The sequence below is a fragment of the Hyperolius riggenbachi genome, chromosome 2 (assembly GCF_040937935.1).
Source record: "Hyperolius riggenbachi isolate aHypRig1 chromosome 2, aHypRig1.pri, whole genome shotgun sequence".
NCBI lineage: Eukaryota > Metazoa > Chordata > Amphibia > Anura > Hyperoliidae > Hyperolius > Hyperolius riggenbachi.
In genome coordinates, this window is record NC_090647.1 from 75,219,103 (window position 1) to 75,240,611 (window position 21,509).

Sequence of the window (21,509 nt, forward strand, 5' to 3'; positions counted from 1 at the left end):
GGTGGAAAAAGTAATGCAGCGATACCTGTGCCCTCGCCGCAGCCCTGGTGCCTCCCGTCCCAGCCCCCCATCGGTGCAGATGCTGACCCTGCCAGGTCGGCATCTACTTGCGTTTCAGCATGCGGCTCACCGAGTCGCACTGATGTCATCCAGATTGTACTGCGCCTGCGCAGTACAGTCCGGATGACGTCAGCGTGACTATGTAAGCCACATGCTAGAGAGCAAGTAGGCCCCTTGTACCGCAGGGGACCCCGAACCACCGGCGATGAGCGGAGCTGCGGCGAGGGCACAGGGCGTCTGCAAGGGGCTGGAGGAAGCCCGAGGTAAGTAGATTTTTGTTTTTCAATCACCTTTTTGTTTTTTGTTTTTTTTCAATATTACTGTCTGAAACACATCAGCCATTTTTGTCTGTCCTGCTTTGATGTCCAGTGGAGTTGAGGCTACGACTAAAGGCCTATATCCACTAAGCAATTTTTTTCTGAACAATTTGTTTTTCTTTCACAATATTGCACAACATTTTGTTTAATGATGTTTCATGACACACGCCGACTACAGCGATCATTTGTTTTTGAACGGCCGCCATGTCCGATTAAATCACTAAGTATCATTCCGGTCCTCATTAACTTTTGCGGGTTTTGCTGCGATCCCTCATTTGGTAATGCTGAAAACAGCTGACTTAACGGAGCACTTTCGAAAATTTTAATTCATCAAAGCTGTTACCGAATGAGAAGCTGAAATGACAGAGCAATGAGATAAATTACCGACATGTGCTCAACACATGTCAGCAAATGTCAGTAAATGTTAATTCATCAAGGTTACCACATTCACTAACACATTCGGTGATTATCTCCATCTCTCCCCTGTCCTTACAGGCTTCCAAAGCCTTCTGTGTGAATGTTTTCATGATTAGCAGGAGCAGGCAGCCAATAGAAACAGCCCCTGTTCTCCTGCAAGTGCTGCTGATAGGTCACACAGGCTTCTCCACACAAGCTTCCAGACCCCCCAGGCAGTGAGCAGAGAGAATGGGACAAAGATATCCCCAGATACCCTTCGGTGGTGTAACCCTTTGAGTCCCTGTTTGAATATGCAAAGATGCAAGTGGTGAAATCACCAAGCATGGCATTTGTAATGTCTCCAGGAAGTTTATCTACGTTGTGGCAAATAAGTAAAATGTTAAGAAAGACTGATGGACAGATTCAGAGCAGCAGAGGCAGTATAAATAACAGTAAATATAACACGTTTACATGTAAAGGGATGTCTGGATGCCTTCTATTGTTATCAGCTTGTAACAACACAGAGACATTCCAAGCTGCTCTGCACCACTCTGCAGTTATCCAACAGCCTTTGATGAATTGAAGCCTAGTAGTTCGGTGAACCTCTACCACACATGTGAAAATATTGATGAATTAGCACAGTGAAGTGTAGAATACCGAATGCGGTATTTTAAGGACTGGGATTTTGTTATCGAACACCCTTTGATGAATTGAAGCCAAAGTAGCACCCATTTTACAATAGCGCCGGCACACCAAATTACCTGCTTTGATGTCTGTCATCATTCTTTCTTGTATAATGTTTGTTGTTGAGCTGTGAACACTAATGATTCCCTGGTTATGACTCTGTATTTTAGATGTATGCAAAGCGCCAATCCAGCCGCCCAGAGATCCGTGACAAAATGGAGCACGTTCCCCAGCCAGATGACAACACCACCATCTGCAAATGCCACAGAAATACCAGCAGGAAAGATGAACTGTGACGTCCTTGGCCCATCCTGCTCTGCAGAAGAGATATTAGAGGTCTACACAGCATCACTGAATAACCGGATTCTATAGTGTAAAGCGGTACTGCTGCAGCCCGAGGAGGCCATTACACATTCTGGAGAGTTGCACAATCTCCCTCCAGTCTATGATATATCCTCTATAAACCTCTGTGTATCAGTGCTTCACCCTATCTGGATGTCACACTTTGAGCCATATTTATTAAGACTGAGCCAAGAGTGAAGATGTTACCCACGGCAACCAAGTTACAGCCATCATTCGCTTCCTGTTGTCAGACTGTCAACAACTGAGCTATGATTGGTTGCTGTGCACTATTGCTTTTAGTATCATTTTTAAAAGTCCTTTTAACTCACACTTGGCAGAGATTATATTCAAACCTCTCTTCTGCACAAAACTGAACAGTAAGTGCCTACAAGGATATATGAAGGTAAAGTACCTGACCCCCGGAGCTCAGCACTTGTCTCCAGGAATTTCCCCAGGGGGAATTTAACATGCACTCTCCATGTTTTTACTGAATCTGAATCCCAGCCGTGTTTGCATATGCCAGATCAGTGGCTGTGTGATCAGCAACGATGGTCCATGTGATGCAAAAAATTCTGTCTTAGATCCAAACTTCATGCAGCTTGGAACTGGCCCAATCAAAATTGACAGAAGTGCATTTTATTGGCCCATACAATTGGCAATGATAATTGTATGTAAGCATTATTATTCGCATCTCATTGACCACCTCTATTGGTCAGTGCTGTTGCAGATGGCGGCATTGTCTGAGTAACAGACAGGAAGTGATCGTAAGAAGGAAAGATGGGACAGAGTACACTAAGTGTAGTGTAAAAACAAATCACCTTGGTAGCCATTTTCCCAAACTGATGATTTAAAAGATACTGGTAGCAACCTAAAAAACAAAAAGCTACATACTTCCCTAAGAGGAGGGAAGGCTCTGGATCCAATAGAGTCCTCTGTCGGTCTCCTTATTCTCCTGCTGTTCCCAATTCAAATTACCCACCGGCTGCCTCTTCAGGTCTCTTTGGAAATATTCAGAAGAAACTCCAAAGACAAGTGGCTCCATACTGCACATGTGCGAGCGTGAGACCTGAGTACTTCTGAAGCCTTCCACAGAGACCCAAAGTACTTCTTTGACATTAAAGTTGGATCATTGCAATGTGTGCCCAGAGGTGGAATGAGGGGCTGCAGAGAGGAACGGGGATCTAGAGCCTTCCCCTCCTCTTAGGTGAGTATCTAAAGCCTTATTTTTAATTTCCTACTTGTGCTACTAAATATTGCCTGTGAAATTCCATGTTTGTTGACATTCAAGGAATCCTTCAGTTCAGCTTTACATATTGTTGGGAGTAATAACGCACATTATTTCACATTATCTGAATTCAGACTCTCAGCTGCTCCACGCTGATCTAACACACTCTGTCAGGACTGGCGGCTTCAGAGTTCCTGTCAGTCACTTAGTGCAGGTGTGGAAGATAAGCAAAAACTATTCCTGTTCTGTGCAGGAGTGGAAATGAACCTGGGCTGTCTGTATTGAAAACTAGCGCAACACAGAGGACAGATAACAGACTAGAAAATTAATGCAACTGAGGCTTACAGTTATTTTTATAAAATGATAGTTGGGTGCACATTGAAATAGGAAAATATTTTTTTTTTCATAACATTACATTGCAAGAACATTTTATCGTGAATTTTTAATGACAGAAGACTCTTAATTACTGAGAGGTGTCAGAATGGACTCGCAATGGCAACCAGTGGGTTTTGTGCTGCATACAACGCCTAACAGCTTCCTTGTGTCTCCATTAGGGATGGTCGGTAATGCCCATTATCGATTCCGCCAATTTCCGATTTTTGTTTTTCTGATTTTCCAATTTTCAAAGAGTATTTTATTTGTCATTTTTTGCATCAGAGAATGCAAAAAAATGACAATATAAAAACTCAGGGCTCGTTTCCACTATCGCGAATCCGCATGCATTGGACGCACGCGAATTCGCACATGTAATGCAAGTGGATGGGCCTGTTTCCACTGTAGCGTTGTTGAGGTGCGTTTTTTCATCGGTGAAAAAACGCACAAAAGAGCCGCAGAATTCGCCTGCGAGTGAAATGCATGCGAATCACATGCAATGTATTTAATAGGGAAATAGCATGCGGTTTCCCCATGCGTTTTTTGCCGCGAATTCGCATAGGTACGAATGTAAATTCACACAGGCTGTGACATGGTTAAAATCACATATACTCTCACCTATGCGAATTTGCGGCAAAAAACGCATGGGGAATCGCATCCGCATGCGATTTCATCAGCGGTGGAATCCAGGCGATTCCGCAACGCAATAGTGGAAACGAGCCTTCAGAAGCCGGAAAAAAACAATCTTGTGATTGCTCTAAAATGACTACGTTAATCATATTTTTTGCAGAAAAGTTCTGCATTCTCTGGTTGGTCCAATGCTTCCAAGTTCTGTGAATGGGATAAAATGACCGAATTTTGGTAGTTTAGAGTTTCTCGGAATTCCGATTTCCAGAGTCCGCATCCCTAGTCTCTATGCCAGTTCAACAACGTAAAGGGAACCTTAAACCTGGATCCTAAAGAAAGTTTCACTTACCCGGGGCTTCCCCAAGCCCCCTGCAGCCGTCCTGTGCCCTCACTGCTCCTTGAGGGTCCTCCGGTACCTGCTGCGCATTAGTTTTGTTTTCTGCCCCTGGCTAAGTGTATTCTTCTCCGCCTTGTCGGCGTCAAGCGTGTGTCCTGCACAGCGGCAAGGTGGAGAAGAATACACTTGGCCGGGGGCCGACTCCCAGTTGGCTGAAAACGAAACTAACATGCAGCGGGGACCGGAGGACACTCGAGGAGCGGCGTGGGCACAGGATGGCTGCAGGGGGCTTGGGGAAGCCCCGGGTAAGTGAAACTTTCTTTAAGTGCCAGGGTTAAGATTCCCTTTTAAGTGAGGATAGGAGTACATGTTTTCCCTAACGTCTTTTTTTTTATTTGTAGATGTTCGTTAATTTTTGCCAGTTCCTTTTGCCTTTAAAACAGCATCTATTTTATCTACCGGGTACACTTGCACGCAATTAAATTAACCTAAGGCGGGTTAAAAAATAAAATAAAAAGTTACCTAGGTAGAGGTAGTCCAGAGGTTTCCTGTGTCTTGGCCCCAAACATTGCCACGCACAGACCCTCTGAACATATCAGACAAGAGCTTGTCATACATGCTTTCATTAAACCCACCCACTACCTGCCATGTACCGACGCAGCCGCACTGAGCCTGAACTTTCAGTGGGTCTCGAGCAGCGGATGGGGCTTTCCTCTTCTTTGGTAAGTATCAAACTTTTTATGATAAAAATGTCTTGGGTTTGCTTTAAGGATTTTGCAGGCAACACAGTTCAGTGCTTAATGAAGCCCTTATACCAACACAGGTACTAGCAACAAGATAAATTATGGTATTTAAAGGATACCACAACCGAATGGTTGTGGTAAAATTGATTGCTGGACTGTGTAGGGGGTGATGAGAGCATACCTGCATTTCCTCCCGCCCCCCTCCGTCTGCCGCCGTTCATACTCTATACACTCCGGTGTGCGGCGACTTGCTTGACCTCTGCCCCGGACATACTGCGCCCTGTGTGCGCAGTATGTCCTTCCCCCTTCGCTTCTGGCCGGTGTTCCGACGTGATAACCTACACGTCGAATTTGCCTACATCCACTATCAAACGTATACCAGGAGGGTTAGGGTTGGGGGAGGGGATAGTAAAAGTCTATGGGATGTAGGTTATTTCGACGTGTAGGATAAAGTGTTGGAGCACCGGCGCATAGTGCCAGGCTCAGAAGCACGCTGTCCCCTTTTTGCTGCGTGTGCGCTCCATTACACCGAGCGTCACATGCTAATCATGTGACGCTCGGTGTAATGGAGCGCACATGCAGCAAAAAGGGGACAGCGTGCTTCTGAGCCTGGCACTATGCGCCGGCCAGAAGCGAAGGGGGAAGGACATACTGCGCACACAGGGCGCAGTATGTCCGGGGCAGAGGTCAAGCAAGTCGCCGCACACCGGAGTGTATAGAGTATGAACGGCGGCAGACGGAGGGGGGCGGGAGGAAATGCAGGTATGCTCTCATCACCCCCTACACAGTCCAGCAATCAATTTTACCACAACCATTCGGTTGTGGTATCCTTTAATCAGAGTGAGCAGTGTAGACTAAAACCAGATGAGACAATGGGCTCTTACAACCAGATCACTGAAGACAGGTCAGTGTAAAAAACAAAATCTTACTCAATGGGGAGACTGAGCACAGCAGCCAGATACAGAAAAGAATTAAGAAGAAATGGGGTCCAGGGCATGATAGCAGTTTTTTCCCACCGCTGAGGGTCACCTGGCTTTTTTAGTAACATTTGGTGGAGGCTAGCATCCACTAGGCCCATAGACCTTCTCCTGGCCCTAGGTAAATGCCTAGGTTTTCCTTGTAGCTGATCCATCTCTGACCAAACACACTGTGGTCTTCCTGCATCTATCACAAAGAAGCCAGAGGTCTCAAAAAAATGACTTGTTTCCAGATCTGGTGCCCTCCTGAAGAAATACAAAACCTGAAAAAGATGAGGACTGAAAATACATTGGTTTGCCTGGGAAACCTATGCTTTGTACACATGCTTCTCCATAGCAACAGAATGCTTCACAAGTCTGTAGCCCCTAGGCCCCAAACTGTCACCCAGGTGACCGAGTCCCAATTTCTTCTGTAGAATGCTGCGTTACGCATCAGCTGATCTATGGTCCGGTGATGAAACGCTCCGCGATCTTTTGCCTAAACTGAAAAACTATCAATGTACTTTGTGCATCATGAAGAGTATTTTCTATGACAAGAACCTGTACAACTGCTGCAAATGTACAGATTTCTATCTACTGTTTTGTAATATAATTTTACAATAAATGTTTTTATGTCTTTAATTACTGTTAGTTAAAAATGGTTAATGAAAAATACTCCCGAGAGAAGCTGTGACATATGACATGGGTCAGATACTGTCATCGCTGTTTTCCCGCACCTGCACCTATATTCCAGCACCTGCAGGGTGAGGAAAGATTTTACAATGTGCAAACACTGACTAAATAATCCAAAAATTAATATGGTAAAAAATAAGCAGTTTTATTAATAACATTATTTTTTCTACAGTTCTTCTTAAAGGGAAGGTCCAGGCTCCACAAAAAAAACAAAATCCACTTACCTGGGGCTTCCTCCAGCCCGTGGCAGCCGACCTGTGCCCTCGCCGCAGCTCCGGAGGCTCCCGGTCTTCTCCGCTGCAGAAGCTGACCTCGCCAGGTCGGGTTCCGGATCGGCTTCAATCCTGATATCGTCGGCCGGACCACGTGACCCACGTCGTGGAACGCAGAAGAAGCCGACCTGGAACCCGACCTAGCGAGGTCGGCTTCTGCTGCGGAGAAGACCGGGAGCTGCGGCGAGGGCACAGGGGCTGGAGGAAGCCCCAGGTAAGTGGATTTCGTTTTTTTTGTGGAGCCTGGATGTATCCTTTAACCTCCCTGGAGGTAATTTCGTTTTTTGGGAGTTTCTGCTTCAATTTCTTTATAGGATGTCAGAATAGCCTCTCAGAGCTGCTGTTTGAATGAAAACTGCCCCCCCCCCCCTATTTATTTTGCTTCAGGATGCTCCAAGGGTTCTCACTATGATAGAAGTCAGTGGTGGATGAGGGCCACATTATGCGTTTCTCTCCTTTTATGCTGATCACAGCCTATGGTGCAGAGGCATTCCGTGCAGCATGAGATGGTGCATTGTTATGCATGAAGATGATTTTGTCATGGAAAGCACGATTCTTCTGTAAGTACCATGGAAGAAAGTGGACAGCCATAAACTCCACATACTTTTTAGAAGTCATTTTCACACCTTCAGGGACCCTAAAGGGGACAACCAGCTCTTTCCCCATGATTCTGACCCAAACCATGACTCCGCCACCTTCTTGCTGATGTCTCAGCCTTGCTGTGACGTGGTGGCCGTCCACCAACCATCCATCTTGACCATCCAGGGTTGCACAGCACTCTTTAGTAAACAAGACTGTTTGAAAAATTATTATTCTTGTAGTTCTGGGCCCACTGCAGCCATTTCTGCTTCGGAGCATTGGTTAGGGGTGACTGAATAGAACATTTATGCATAACTGCAATCCTCTGGAGGATCCAGCACCTTGATGTTCACATGACTCCAGAGGCACCAGCTTGAAACTTTGTAGTAGACAGCACTCCCCAATTTTAAAAGTCGATGTGCCAGGTCACAAGGTCCCGCAGCACTCAGGACCCAACTTGTCAAGAAGGAATTCATTCCTTCCAGAGGCACCAGCAGCTTCAAATATGTGTTTGCAGCTTTGTTATGGCATTTGAGCAGCTCTTCTCTTAATCTGATGTATTTGTTTTGGCAGAACGCTTCCTCATTTTGCTTTTATTGGCAAAAACCCGTTTGTGTTCTGAGTCAGCCACAAATCTTTTAACAGTACGATGATCATGCTTATGTTTTTGTGAAATTTAAAGGTTTTCATACCTTGTCCAAGGCATTCAACTATTTCACACTTTTCGGCAGCAGACAGATCATTTTTCTTTCTCATATTGCTTAAAAATGGTGGTCTTCTTAAAGTGGATCCGAGATAAACGTTTACTCATTGCATAATTGTGCCCCTTACATATAGTTTATAGGGCATATCTCAAGCCAAATACTTCGTTTGTTTTAATACCCTAATTCCCTATAAACTAAACAAGCCTCGCCCACAGCTCCTCCAGCACCTAGGCATTCTGAGTCCCATATAGCAAGTGCTCATGGGAGCTAAGTCTGGGGAGGAGGAGGGTTTTTCCCCTAGAGGAGCAGAATATGGCTGCTCTTATTGTATCACAGGAAGAAGTAATCATATTCTGTTGAAGCTATTTGCAGCTAGATTTGCTGTGTAAACTATCTGAACTTTAGATAAGATATATAGACAAGTTACTTGTTATAGTTAGTATTTCATCTCAGTTCCACTCTAATAATGCGGAACACCCTTTTTTAGTAGTTTTTCCTTTAATCGGGCTCACCTGACATACTAGTAATTAGAGGTGTCCGAGATTGATTTCAGTGATCATAAGTGCCCTGAGACACAAGACCACCTATGAGTTTAATTGAAAAACATTTTTTTTTTAATCTTTATGACACTTAGATACAATTTGCAAAATAACTTGGAACGCAGTGTAATTTCGACAGTACTTTTTCACCTTCTTTTTGGCACTTACACAATTGTAGTGTGCAAAAGTTATTTTAAACAAAAGATGAAAAATCTTCCAGAAGAAAACTTAGGAGAATTGTGAATTGGATCGCTCCCATTGGATCGGGTACCTCCAGAGAAATACTTGCAGCCGTCATCGCTTTGCATCAAATGGCCTCACTTGCAAGGGAAATTGCTGCCAATAATATCGATGATCTGGTAAGTACCAAAGTGAGAGCTTTGATTGCGGTGAGTAAAACTTAAAGTGAACCCGAGGTGGATCTTTGGGGGGCAGATGGGACACAGCCGTGCTCTCTGCCTAATGACATGGCTCTGTGTCCTCTAACCGGCACACTCCGCCCCCCCCCCCCCCCCCCAGCGATATAGCCCCCCAAGTTTAGCGACAAGATTTGTTGCTAACTGAGGTAAACATAGGAGAGAGGAATTCCCCGTTCCTGCCGGGTTTCCTGAGCTGCTATCAAGCAGCTCTCGCATCCTAGCCGCGCCTCCTGTCGTTTCCCTGCCTCCCTGCACGCTATGAGAGACGCACAGTCTTTCAGTGCAGCGTCGTGACCCAGTGGTCGCGCAAATTAAAGTGGGCCATTGCAGCCCACAGGAGCGGCAGTTTTTGCAGCTACCTGATCCCCTTAGCCCTGCGGATCAGGTAGCCTACTTTTTTTTTTCAGCCCACCTCGGGCTCTTTTTAAGGACATCTATGAGTGTCCGGCAAGCAGCAAGGACCATCTCCTCCTGAAGAGTCAACTAGAGATTGCTGTTGCCACCAGTGCAGATCTTGCTCAATAATATGCAGCAGAGTATCTGCAGAACAATAGGTAACTAACCCTAAAGGTGCGTACACACGCACTACTGAAGAGAAAGACGGGTCCGTCAGACCCTCCTGCTGGGCGGTCGTTCTCCCGACAGTAGTGTGTGTGTACAGTCTGTCTGCAGACTGATAAGGCTGTTTCTGAACGATCCGCTCAGCGGGAGGGTCTGACGGACCTGTCGTTCTCTTTAGTAGTGCGTGTATGCACCTTTAAAAATCCATCCTGACAGGACATCTCCATCAATTACAATCATTTCAGCTGAGGAAAATCTGAAGAATATGCCATAGCTTAAAGCAAACCTGAACTGAAAATTAAAACTCAAAATGAACTTGTCATACTTACTTCCCCTGTAGTCTACTCATCAGTCTCTTTCTCATTTCCTGCATCCTGTATGTCCATTGTGATCAATAGAATACTCCGTCCTCCATTTTGAAAATGGCCATTATCTCATAACAGATTCCTGGTCAGCACGTTAAACTGTTCCATGCCCACATGAGCCAAAGGGAAACATGGACATTACCTTGCTGTAAGAAGAAAATGGTGATGAACTTCTGAGAGAAACTGATGGCGAGGTATGTAATGCTCATTTGCAGGTACATCCTGTGTTTATTTGAAATAATATTACTCGGTTCAGGTTCACTTTAAGTTTAGGAGATTAAGCCAATATTTGGAAAATCAATAAAACAGCCAGGCAAAAAGGGCTCTGGAAATTTGGGCGCACCATGCGCCATATTGTGAACTATGGCTATATTGGCACTCAGACAGTAATTTGGGTGCCGTCAAAAGATGGTACCCAAATTACTATAAAACAACGTAATTCGGCCATCAGCAATAGTTGGCAGCCAAAGTATGACTTACACCTGAGTCCATTGCGGCCTCGAGGGGAAATAGTAATTAACGTCACCGGGACTTTTTGAGCAGCAGGTTGAGCCATTTTTTTTACTTCACCCTGCACCCCAAATTTCCCGGTGCCTTAATTACACGAATGCAATAAAACATGGAAATTGCTCATGTACAGGTTAAACTTGAAAAAACTCATGCAAAAAGTTCATTTATGACAGTTATTCAACATAAAAGGTTAAACTAATCTATGAAATAGACTCATTACATGCAAAGCGAGATATTCCAATCCTTTATTTGTTATAATTTTGATGATTATGGTTTACAGCTTATGGGAAACCCCAATATCAAAATCTCAACCAATGGGAAGGCTATATGCCCAGGTCTGAGAATCGCCTGATAACAAAGTTTTAATAAAGGTAACCCTTTGGGCCATAGTTCCTGAAGAATTAGGTCTTAACTCAAAGTATGATAACACTGACTCTACTTCTAAAATTTCGGAAGTCAGATCTGTGACCAGAAAATGTTTCAGGTACAGGCATACGTATGTCTGTGCTAAGAGGAGATCGCACATCCTTCACAGCCGTCTGGAGGGTTTGTATAGATCCAGTCAAAGCGTCCATTACCGTCTGGTGGCTGCCCAGCACTACATTGATGTTTTCCACAGAAGTGGTAAGTGTGCCCAGACGGCTGGTGAGTGCGTCCATTTGCATTTTTTGGTCTGCCGTTCTGTAACGATCGGTGTAACACAGAGAGGGTCTTATTATTGGTGATATGCAGTATCACCAAAAATACAGATATATACCTGATTATTGAAGATCTGCAGTATCACCGACAATCAGATATATTACTAACCTCTGGACACCTGAGAGATATGAGTGTTTGGTGCAACAGTAATACTTTGAGAACAATATCAGGAGGACAGATACAAAGGCAGTAAGGAATACTGCTAGAGTGAGTACCTTTCAGCAGCCTGAGAATCTCCCGCAGGGAGGAGTCCGACTGGGAGAGGAAAGGACCAGAGCGTGAGTGACACCAATAGGAGGATGTCACTGACTGATCTGTGAACTATCTCTTAAAGAGACACTGAAGCGAAAAAAAAATATGATATAATTAATTGGTTTTGTACTATGAATAATTACTAGAAGATTAGCAGCAAAGAAAATGTTCTCATATTTTTATTTTCAGGTATATAGTGTTTTTTCTAACATTGCATCATTCTCTAATATGTGCAGATTACACAACACTCAGCATTCAAAATGATTCTTTCAGAGCAGTCTGTGAACTAAGGACCTCTCCTCTGGCAGAGAAAAAAAAACCAGTTGAGATAATAAAAGTCAGATAACAGCCCTCTCCATGACTTTGAAAGTCATAGAGCTTAATGGCTTTTTTGCATAGAGATAACAACTGGAATTTCTTAACTCATCCTGTACTGGAAACAATTAGACTGATGTATCTAATCTTAATGTTTTATTTCTTAGCTGTACTACACATACAAATCATAATATCATAATTTTTTTTTCGCTTCAGTGTCTCTTTAACTGAGGAGATAGTTCTCAAGGTCGGACAAGCCAGGTCGGCAACCCACGGACATACAAAGTACAAAGACAGGAGGCTGATTCGGTAATCCTAAGGCACGCACGGTTTGGCAACAGAGTAACAGATATAGCGAAGTACTGAATCAGTGAACAGAAGAGTGGTCAGGAAAGCAGTAAGTCATAACAGATAATAAACAATGCCTAGTCTTGGGTGTGAGCTCCGTGATCATCAACACCCTGGAACTAGTCTGACATATAACGGAATGATAACACAAGTCCCTAGTCTTGGGTGTGAGGTCCGTGGAACCTACATGCACTGCTGGCTTAAGCAGGGATACATGGAATGATCTCACACCCCGCATACTGGCAGGAAGATCAATGGCATAAGTAACATTGTTGATTTTCCTGGTTACAGGGAAAGGACCCACGAATCTGGGTCCTAGCTTGGGTGAAGGCTGTTTTAGGGCCAGATGACGAGTGGACACCCAGACCAAGTCTCCTGGGCGGAACTTCCACTCTATGGAACGTTTCTTGTCAGCTTGTCCTTTCTGAGTCTGAAAAGCCTTCTCTAGATTCTTTTTCACAATTCCCCAAATGTTTTTAAATGACTTTTGCCAAGCCTCCAGAGCTGGAAACGGAGTAGAAGCTACTGGCAATGGGGAGAACCTAGGCAACCTTCCTGTTACCACCTGGAATGGAGAGAATCCAGAAGAAGAGCTTTTCAAATTATTGTGTGCAAATTCTGCAAACGGCAAGAACTTGACCCAATCAGTCTGTGCATCCGCAACACAACACCTTAGAAACTGTTCCAGAGATTGATTAATTCTCTCGGTCTGACCATTGGTCTGTGGGTGGTAGCCCGACGAAAACGAAAGTTCCATGCCCAGCTAATGACAGAATGCCCTCCAAAATTTAGAAACAAATTGGACTCCCCGATCTGACACTATATTTTCCGGAATACCATGTAACCGGAAGATATGCAGGATGAAAAGATCGGCCAACTCCTGGGCCGAGGGGAGTCCTTTCAGGGGCACGAAATGGGCCATTTTACTGAATCTGTCGACTACCACCCAAATGACCGTCATGCCCTCAGACTTCGGGAGTTCGCCCACAAAATCCATGGACAAATGGGTCCATGGTTCACTTGGGGTGGGTCAGTGGCGTAGCTAAGGAGCAGTGGGCCCCGATGCAAGATTTACAATGGGCCCCCCCCCCCAAGCACTCTATATGTAACAATTGATACGGCGCACCAAAACCTGCCAAGGGCAACTACAGTGTCAGAGGTGCAAGAAGGGGATGGGGAGAAGCTTGTTAAGGATTACCACTATTCAAAGTATCTATAGAAGTGATTATTATGAGCACAGGACCAATAGAGAGCTAATACTGTGGTTGAGGGAGGGCCCTTCGGGGCCCCTCTGGCCCAAGGGCCCCGATGCGGTCGCTACCTCTGCAACCCCTATTGCTACGCCCCTGGGGTGGGTAAAGGTTGCAATGTTCCCACAGGTGCCTGACGGGAGGGTTTACTTCTTGCACATACTGCACATTCTCTCACATACTCCTTGCAGTCAGTTGCCAATGAAGGCCACTATGCACACCTAGCAACAAGGTCCTGTGTTCTGGTGGCACCAGGATGTTCAGCATTTTTGTGGGAGTGGAACATCTGCAATATCTGGAGGCAGAATGGCAACGGTACAAACATGACCCCTTCAGGCTTTCCCTCAGGGACATCCTGCTGGAAGGGACTTTAAAAGTTTCAGTCCAGTTCCTCCAGGTCTCTGTGGCTGCCAACACCACTTTCTGTGGGAGAATAGTCTCTGGGTCTGAGGCTTTAATGTTTTTACTACCCGGGGTATACGTAATTATAAAGCTGAATTTCGAGAAAAACAGTGACCACCGAGCCTGTCGGGGACTCAATATCTTAGCCCTCTCGATGTATTCAAAATTTTTGTGATCAGTGTAAACTGTAATCGTATGTTCTGCTCCCTCTAGCCAATGACGCCATTCTTCAAAGGCCAATTTAATGGCTAGGAGCTCCCTGTTGCCTATATCGTAGTTTTTCTCTGCGGGTGAAAATCTACGAGAGAAATAGGCACACGGGTGTAACCTTCCCTGCAACCCAGAACGCTGAGACAGCACAGCCCCTACCCCAACCTTTGAGGCATCTACCTCCACAATAAAGGGATAGGAGATGTCAACGTGTCTTAAAATAGGTGCAGCACAAAACAATTCCTTCAGGGTGGAGAAAGCAGCAAGAGCTTCTGAGGACCAGTGGTTAGTATCTGCCCCTTTCTTCTTTGTGAGACTGGTGAGGGGTGCGATGACTGTGGAGTACCCCTTTATGAACCTTCTATAGTAATTAGCGAACCCCAAGAATCTCTGGAGAGCCTTCAGACCCACCGGCTGAGGCCACTCCAGAACAGCAGAGACCTTGGCAGGGTCCATAGATAGGCCCGAGGTAGAAATTATGTACCCCAGAAAGGTGACAGATGTTACCTCAAAAATGCATTTCTCCAACTTGGCATATAACATGTTTTGTCTTAGCTTGCGCAACACAAACCTGACATGATTCCCTATGCTCTGAGAGGTTGGCTGAGAAGATTAGTATATCATCCAAATATACCAGGACAAATTTGCCTAAAACCTCTCTGAACACCTCATTAATGAGCTCCTGAAAGATGGCTGGGGCGTTACACAACCCGAAGGGCATCACCAGGTACTCGTAATGCCCATCGAGTGTGTTAAAGGCCGTCTTCCATTCATCGCCCTCTCTGATCCGTACCAGGTTGTATGCACCCCGCAAATCCAACTTTGAGAAAATCTTAGCATTGGTGACCTGAGTAAATAAATCGTCTATCAAAGGCAATGGATAGCGATTTTTTTACTGTGATTTTATTCAGGCCCTGATAATCAATGCACGGCCTAAGGCCTCCGTCTTTTTTCTTTACAAAAAAGAAACCTGCTCCAGCTAAGTTTTCCCGGATATATTCCTGCATGGCCAACTTTTCGGGCCCAGATAAATTGTAGAGATGACCTCTAGGGGGCATACAACCAGACCGGAGATCAATAGGACAATCGAAAGGGCGGAGTGGAGGAAGTTTATCGGCCGATTTAGGATAAAACACGTCTGCAAACTCAGAATACTGATCTGGCAATCCTTCCACGTGAATCTTGGTCTCACCCAAGGTTACCTTCGCTAAACAATGATGAAAACAATGGGAAGACCACCTCGTTAGCTGACCAGTGGCCCAGTTAATCTGAGGTGAGTGAAGTTGTAACCAAGGCATGCCAAGAATGATCGTGGAGGTTGTCATACGTAACACACAAAAAAAAAAAATTTCCCTATGCAACACCCCGATAGTGACCCCCACTTCTGGAGTCTGTGACAGAGGACTGTTACCCTGCAGAGGGGAATCATCTACTGCAGTAACCTGTATCTGTGGTTTTACCGGGGTGACTGGAATACCAAACTTTTTTGCAAATTCAAAATCCATAAAATTAGCCGCTGAGCCCGAGTCAATAAAGGCTTAGGTGACTTCAGACCTATCTTCCTACGAAATAGTACAGGGAAGAAGCAAACGTTTATCATCTAGGGGTAAAAATTGCATGCCTAGGGTATTACCCCCGACTACACCTAGGCAGTAGCGTTTCCCGACTTCTTAGGGCAATTCTGCACTCTATGACCCCCCTCTGCACAATAAAGACAGAGATGCTCTGATATTCTGCGTTTCCGCTCCACTTGAGACAACTTTGACCGACCAATCTGCATTGGCTCCGGTGGAGGTGAAGCGGGTGGAGGTGGAGTCACTGGGGGTGTAGCGTGGGACACCATTCTCACATGGTTTTTACCCCGGGTCTGTCTCTGATAGCGCAGCCGGCGATCTATCCTGATGGCCGATTGTCACAGGAGCCCTAGTGGCTGACCGCACTTAGCCTTCTAAACGGTGCCAGCGCACAGATCGTGCGAACTCTGGTCGCAGTCAATGCGCAGGAACCGTTAAGAATTAGCCGCAGACAACTCAGAAGGGAGCCTGTGAGACACGGGTAATTACAACGTACACACGATTCCACGGTATCTGCCACCACCACTGGTATGGGCCAGTGGACCCGATTTACTGACTGACTAGTCCTGCGAATAAAACGGTTAAACACACGGTATTCTGTCTAGCCAACAACAAACAAACAGTAGCGTATCTTCAGAGACCCTGGATCAGTTCTGTGTGTGCTGATAAGCAGGGTAGCGTAACAGTGAATGACTTGGAGGAAGTCTTTTATTCACAGCAATATAAATAATTAATATATACAGACAATTATTAAAATCAACAATTATTAAAACAGTAATAGCCAGTATAAAAAATAAAAGAAGGGAGAAAAATACTTAGTTCCTGGAAAGATGTCCTTTAGTGGGAAAAGTTGTAAAGTTCTTGGTTTCAATCAAAGTTCAGAGTTCAGACCAGGTGGATGCCAGCATATCCTCAAGCTGGCACCGATGAGTTCAAGATGTTTTCAGGGTGGAGGACTCAAGCCCGCCTGCTGGCTCTGTGCTTTTGATGAAGCTGGTTTGGGGGTGTGGCAATGCCGGCCCCCTCTGAGCTACCAGCAAATGACAGTTCATTCCCTCTGAGAGATTTTAGAGCTAAACTTATGAATTGCTGTAACTCCTGAACCATACACGTTACATTTAGGGGGGTAACAGCTGCATACTTGGAGGAAAATACAGATTAATATGATATCCGACATGGCTAGTGCAGCAGATCAGGGTCCTGGGTAGATTCATACCTGGGTTGTAGGGGCACCGGGCCCCTCTCGACTGGTATCAAGAGATCCAGCATGACCCTACGGATCCAATGATACCGCTCTCATAACCACCCTATTTATTGTATTCTGTAAATGGGCAAAAGATTATATAGTACATTCATTTCTTCCTGCTAAGGATGGAGTCAGCTTGACTGGAGTCCAGCTGTGTCTGCTTCTTGGGATCTCCTTTTTTTTGAAAGGCCCTGTTGGCTCCTTCAATTAACATCTGAATGTGAGATCAGCTTAGACAAACTTTGAGTTTACACCTCTGGCTTAATCAGCAGTCACAGGGCCAGTCTTCCTGCCAGCTGCTAACAGGGGAAAAAAAACTTCCTATTTAAAAAAAACCCGGAATGTCAATCTCTAAATCGCTGGCCTGACTACCATCCAGGGCGATCGGCGCAATAAACCGATTGCGTTCTAGTTTCTCACGGCTGTTCCGTGACACCTCCCCTTCCTGACGCTGTGTAGAGGGTTGTCAGCAAGACATCCGTCGTAGCAGCCATTGGCGCTGTTGGGCCTAGTTCCCCCTGACACCGGGACAGCCCATCAGCGTTCCGGTGTCGGCCAACCTGGCTGACGGGTCTCGGGTTGCCGGTGCGGCGGGGAAACCTATTGGAGCCTGTGGCTCGGTTCCCCTGGACCGGTCGCGGTCTGCTACCCTCAGGGTTGACCCGACATGGACCGTTCTGGACAGGGCGTTTGCGCCACTGCAGTCGGACGTGGTGTCTGCCGGGACTGCTGACAACGGGCAGTGGGTTGGTTAGGTCAACAGCCAGCCCACGCAGGGTTCCCCTGCTAAGTGGCTGTGGACCTAAGGGAACCCCGCGGGAATCCCTGGACCTTCCCAGCTCCTGACAGACGGCACATGCTCTGAAGTAGTTTGCTACATCCCTGTTCATCCGGGGCCAATAAAACTGTTTCCGAATACCGGCAAGTGTCTTGCGGACCCCTGAGTGCCCTGTCAGAGGATTACCATGTGCGGATTTCAGCACATGTCCCCTGAACGCACTCGGGACCACAAGCCATTTGGTATTCGTGTGGGATCTACCTGTAGGGGGCTGTACAGACTCACTGTACAGTCTCCCACCTTCCCAGTACACCTTGAAAGCGGCCCCGTCTGCGAGGGGCTCAGCGGCTTGCTGCCTGAGCACCTCCAGGCTTGGGTCACTTTGTAGTGCGGCTGAGAATACGGCGCTGTCAGTTTCAGCCAACTGGCTCATGTCACACGAGGGCAGCGGCTGAAAGGTCTCATCCCTGCGGTCAGAGGAGGGGGAGTAGGCCGGAACCCCCTCCACCTGTTCTGAGCTCGGGTTCTGAGCAGTGCAGCTGCGCGGTACTGCTAGCACAGGTACACTGTCAGAATGGCACCGACGGACATTACTCAAATCATCATTGCATGCAGTAATGACATTGACAGGTATAGACATTTTTCCATTACAGACAGGTTGTACAGTAAACTCAGGTACAGCATCATCACAACAGACAGTCTGTACCTCAAACTCAGGTGCCTTTGAAGCAGGCACTATTGAACCTGGTACCCTTGAACTGGGCACATTCAACCCACCTCCCCCTGGTGCTCCCCCAAGTGTATAAAGTACCTGGTGGTGGGTGGAGAGTCCGTCTCCTTCCGTGAGCGACAAGGCGGTCGTGGCAGGTTCATAGTAGGACACAAGCTTGCCCAAATCAGTCCCCAGCAACACAGGGACTGGGAGATCCTTCATAACCCCAACAACCCTTTCGTGGACCCCTCCTCCCCAATCCAGCTTCACTCTCGCGTGGGCTATGTGAAAAGGGGTGCCCTCTACTCCAGTAAGGGCAAGGGATCGGCTGGAGCTGATGCTCTCCTCTGGCACAAGGTGTGAGTGAACTAACGTGATGTCAGCTCCGGTGTCCCTGAATCCGGTGACAACTTTGTCGTTCACTCTAACAAGTTGCTGCTGGTCGGTTCGGTCGCGGATTTCCTTTCCACGGGCAAACAGGACAAACTCTGATGATCCAGGCTGTGGTTCGCTGGCGGGTTGCCTCTGCTGTGGGTGAGGTACAGGGGATACAGATGATCCAGGTGCTGGTGGTGTCTGTCTCCGCTCCGGACAGTCGAATTTCATGTGTCCGGGCTGGCGGCAGTAATGACAGGTGACCTCTCCAGGCGCTGCAGGCCTGGGTGCAGCAGCTGCGCTGGGTGGCCTCTGTGGCTGACGGCTCACAGGGGCAGGAGAGTCTGCCAGAGTATTGGGCTGACCTCCTCTCCAGCTGGATGGGACAGTTCTGCGGGTATCAGCCACCCGGGTAGTTGCAAAAGTCTCAGCAAGGTCTGCAGCGACAGTTGCTGAAGCCGGCTTACGTTCTAGCACAAACTGTCTTACATCAGCAGGGCAAATGTTCAGAAATTGTTCCAGGACTATCAAGTCCTCCAGGACATCATAAGACCCTTTGGTGAGGCCTCGAGTCCACTGGCGGAGTGTGGTGAGCAAGCTGCTGACCACATCTCGGTACGAATCAGAAGACTTTTTCTGCCAGGCCCTGAACTTTTTGCGATAGGCTTCTGGCGTCAGCTGGTACTTAGTAATGATAGCGTCTTTTATAGCAGCATAATCATTATCCTTCTCTGCAGGCAATTCTGCGAAGGCATCAAGCGCTTTGTAGCGCAGCAAAGGTGTCAGATGTCTGGCCCACTGGTCTTGGGACAGACGATACTGACGGCATGCTTTTTCAAAAGACCGCAAAAACAAGTCAATGTCTGTGTCTTTCTCAATATTAGCAAATTTAAATTTTGCACTTACGGGTGCTGCAGCTCCTTCAGCAGGGAGGCTGGGCGGTGAGCTCCGGCTGGCCTGTTGCACTTTTGCCATGTTTAGCTCATGCTGTCGTTGGCGCTCCCGTTCTCGCTCAGCGGCATCCCTCTCCGCGTGGCGTTCAGCAGCAGCAGCTTTGCGTTCCGCAGATTGGCGCTCCCGTTCCTCTCGTGCTTCCATGTACTGCATGTACTTCTCCAGGTCAGTGTCCATCAGATTTTGTAATGCCTGCTGCATTAGCGGATCAGTACAAACGGACAGTCCAGTACTGGCCGGTTCCAGGCGAGTACTTTCAGAAACTCTGGGATTGGGGTCCATACTGACAGTCTCTGGCGTAACTGTTGAAACAGGGCCCGCAGGATGCTCAACCTCTGTACGCCTAGGATCTTCAGCCTCTGGTTCCCCTTGCTTTGAGTCAGATGGGTCAGCGTCTACCTCAGCAGACACATCCAGCTCCCGCAGTTGCTGGGTATCCCATTGAAACAAGTCATTTACCATGTCCTGTTTGTTCCTGCGGAGGGTGTCAATGCCCCGCAGCTGACAAAGATTTTCCAGGTCGGATACGGCCATGAGCTTGTAGTTCCCGGACATTTCCATGCCAAATAAAATAAAACTTTTGGGGAGGGGTACTGGCTACACAGTCTCTCTGTATATATAAAAAATATATTGCCTTCCAGCTACACCAACGAATTCATTCGTTTCTTGATAGCGCTAGCGCTATCTTAGATACTTTCAGCACAACACAGGTCCCAACCGCTGCCTAACACTGTCACAGGAGCCCTAGTGGCTGACCGCACTTAGCCTTCTAAACGGTGCCAGCGCACAGATCGTGCGAACTCTGGTCGCAGTCAATGCGCAGGAACCGTTAAGAATTAGCCGCAGACAACTCAGAAGGGAGCCTGTGAGACACGGGTAATTACAACGTACACACGATTCCACGGTATCTGCCACCACCACTGGTATGGGCCAGTGGACCCGATTTACTGACTGACTAGTCCTGCGAATAAAACGGTTAAACACACGGTATTCTGTCTAGCCAACAACAAACAAACAGTAGCGTATCTTCAGAGACCCGGGATCAGTTCTGTGTGTGCTGATAAGCAGGGTAGCGGAACAGTGAATGACTTGGAGGAAGTCTTTTATTCACAGCAATATAAATAATTAATATATACAGACAATTATTAAAATCAACAATTATTAAAACAGTAATAGCCAGTATAAAAAATAAAAGAAGGGAGAAAAATACTTAGTTCCTGGAAAGATGTCCTTTAGTGGGAAAAGTTGTAAAGTTCTTGGTTTCAATCAAAGTTCAGAGTTCAGACCAGGTGGATGCCAGCATATCCTCAAGCTGGCACCGATGAGTTCAAGATGTTTTCAGGGTGGAGGACTCAAGCCCGCCTGCTGGCTCTGTGCTTTTGATGAAGCTGGTTTGGGGGTGTGGCAATGCCGGCCCCCTCTGAGCTACCAGCAAATGACAGTTCATTCCCTCTGAGAGATTTTAGAGCTAAACTTATGAATTGCTGTAACTCCTGAACCATACACGTTACATTTAGGGGGGTAACAGCTGCATACTTGGAGGAAAATACAGATTAATATGATATCCGACATGGCTAGTGCAGCAGATCAGGGTCCTGGGTAGATTCATACCTGGGTTGTAGGGGCCCCGGGCCCCTTTCGACTGGTATCAAGAGATCCAGCATGACCCTACGGATCCAATGATACCGCTCTC

The 21,509-nt window shown here is 46.6% G+C and overlaps 1 protein-coding gene across 1 annotated transcript in view; it reads left to right on the forward strand.

The window, feature by feature from the left end:
• Window positions 1-4,348, forward strand: part of POGLUT3 (protein O-glucosyltransferase 3) — a 31,449-nt gene extending 27,101 nt beyond the window's left edge. The window contains exon 8 of the mRNA XM_068266915.1: window positions 1,628-4,348. Coding sequence (XP_068123016.1) covers window positions 1,628-1,753 — 126 coding nt within the window. The 3' untranslated portion in view covers window positions 1,754-4,348. The remainder of the gene's footprint in view (window positions 1-1,627) is intronic.
• Window positions 4,349-21,509: the final 17,161 nt, after the last annotated feature.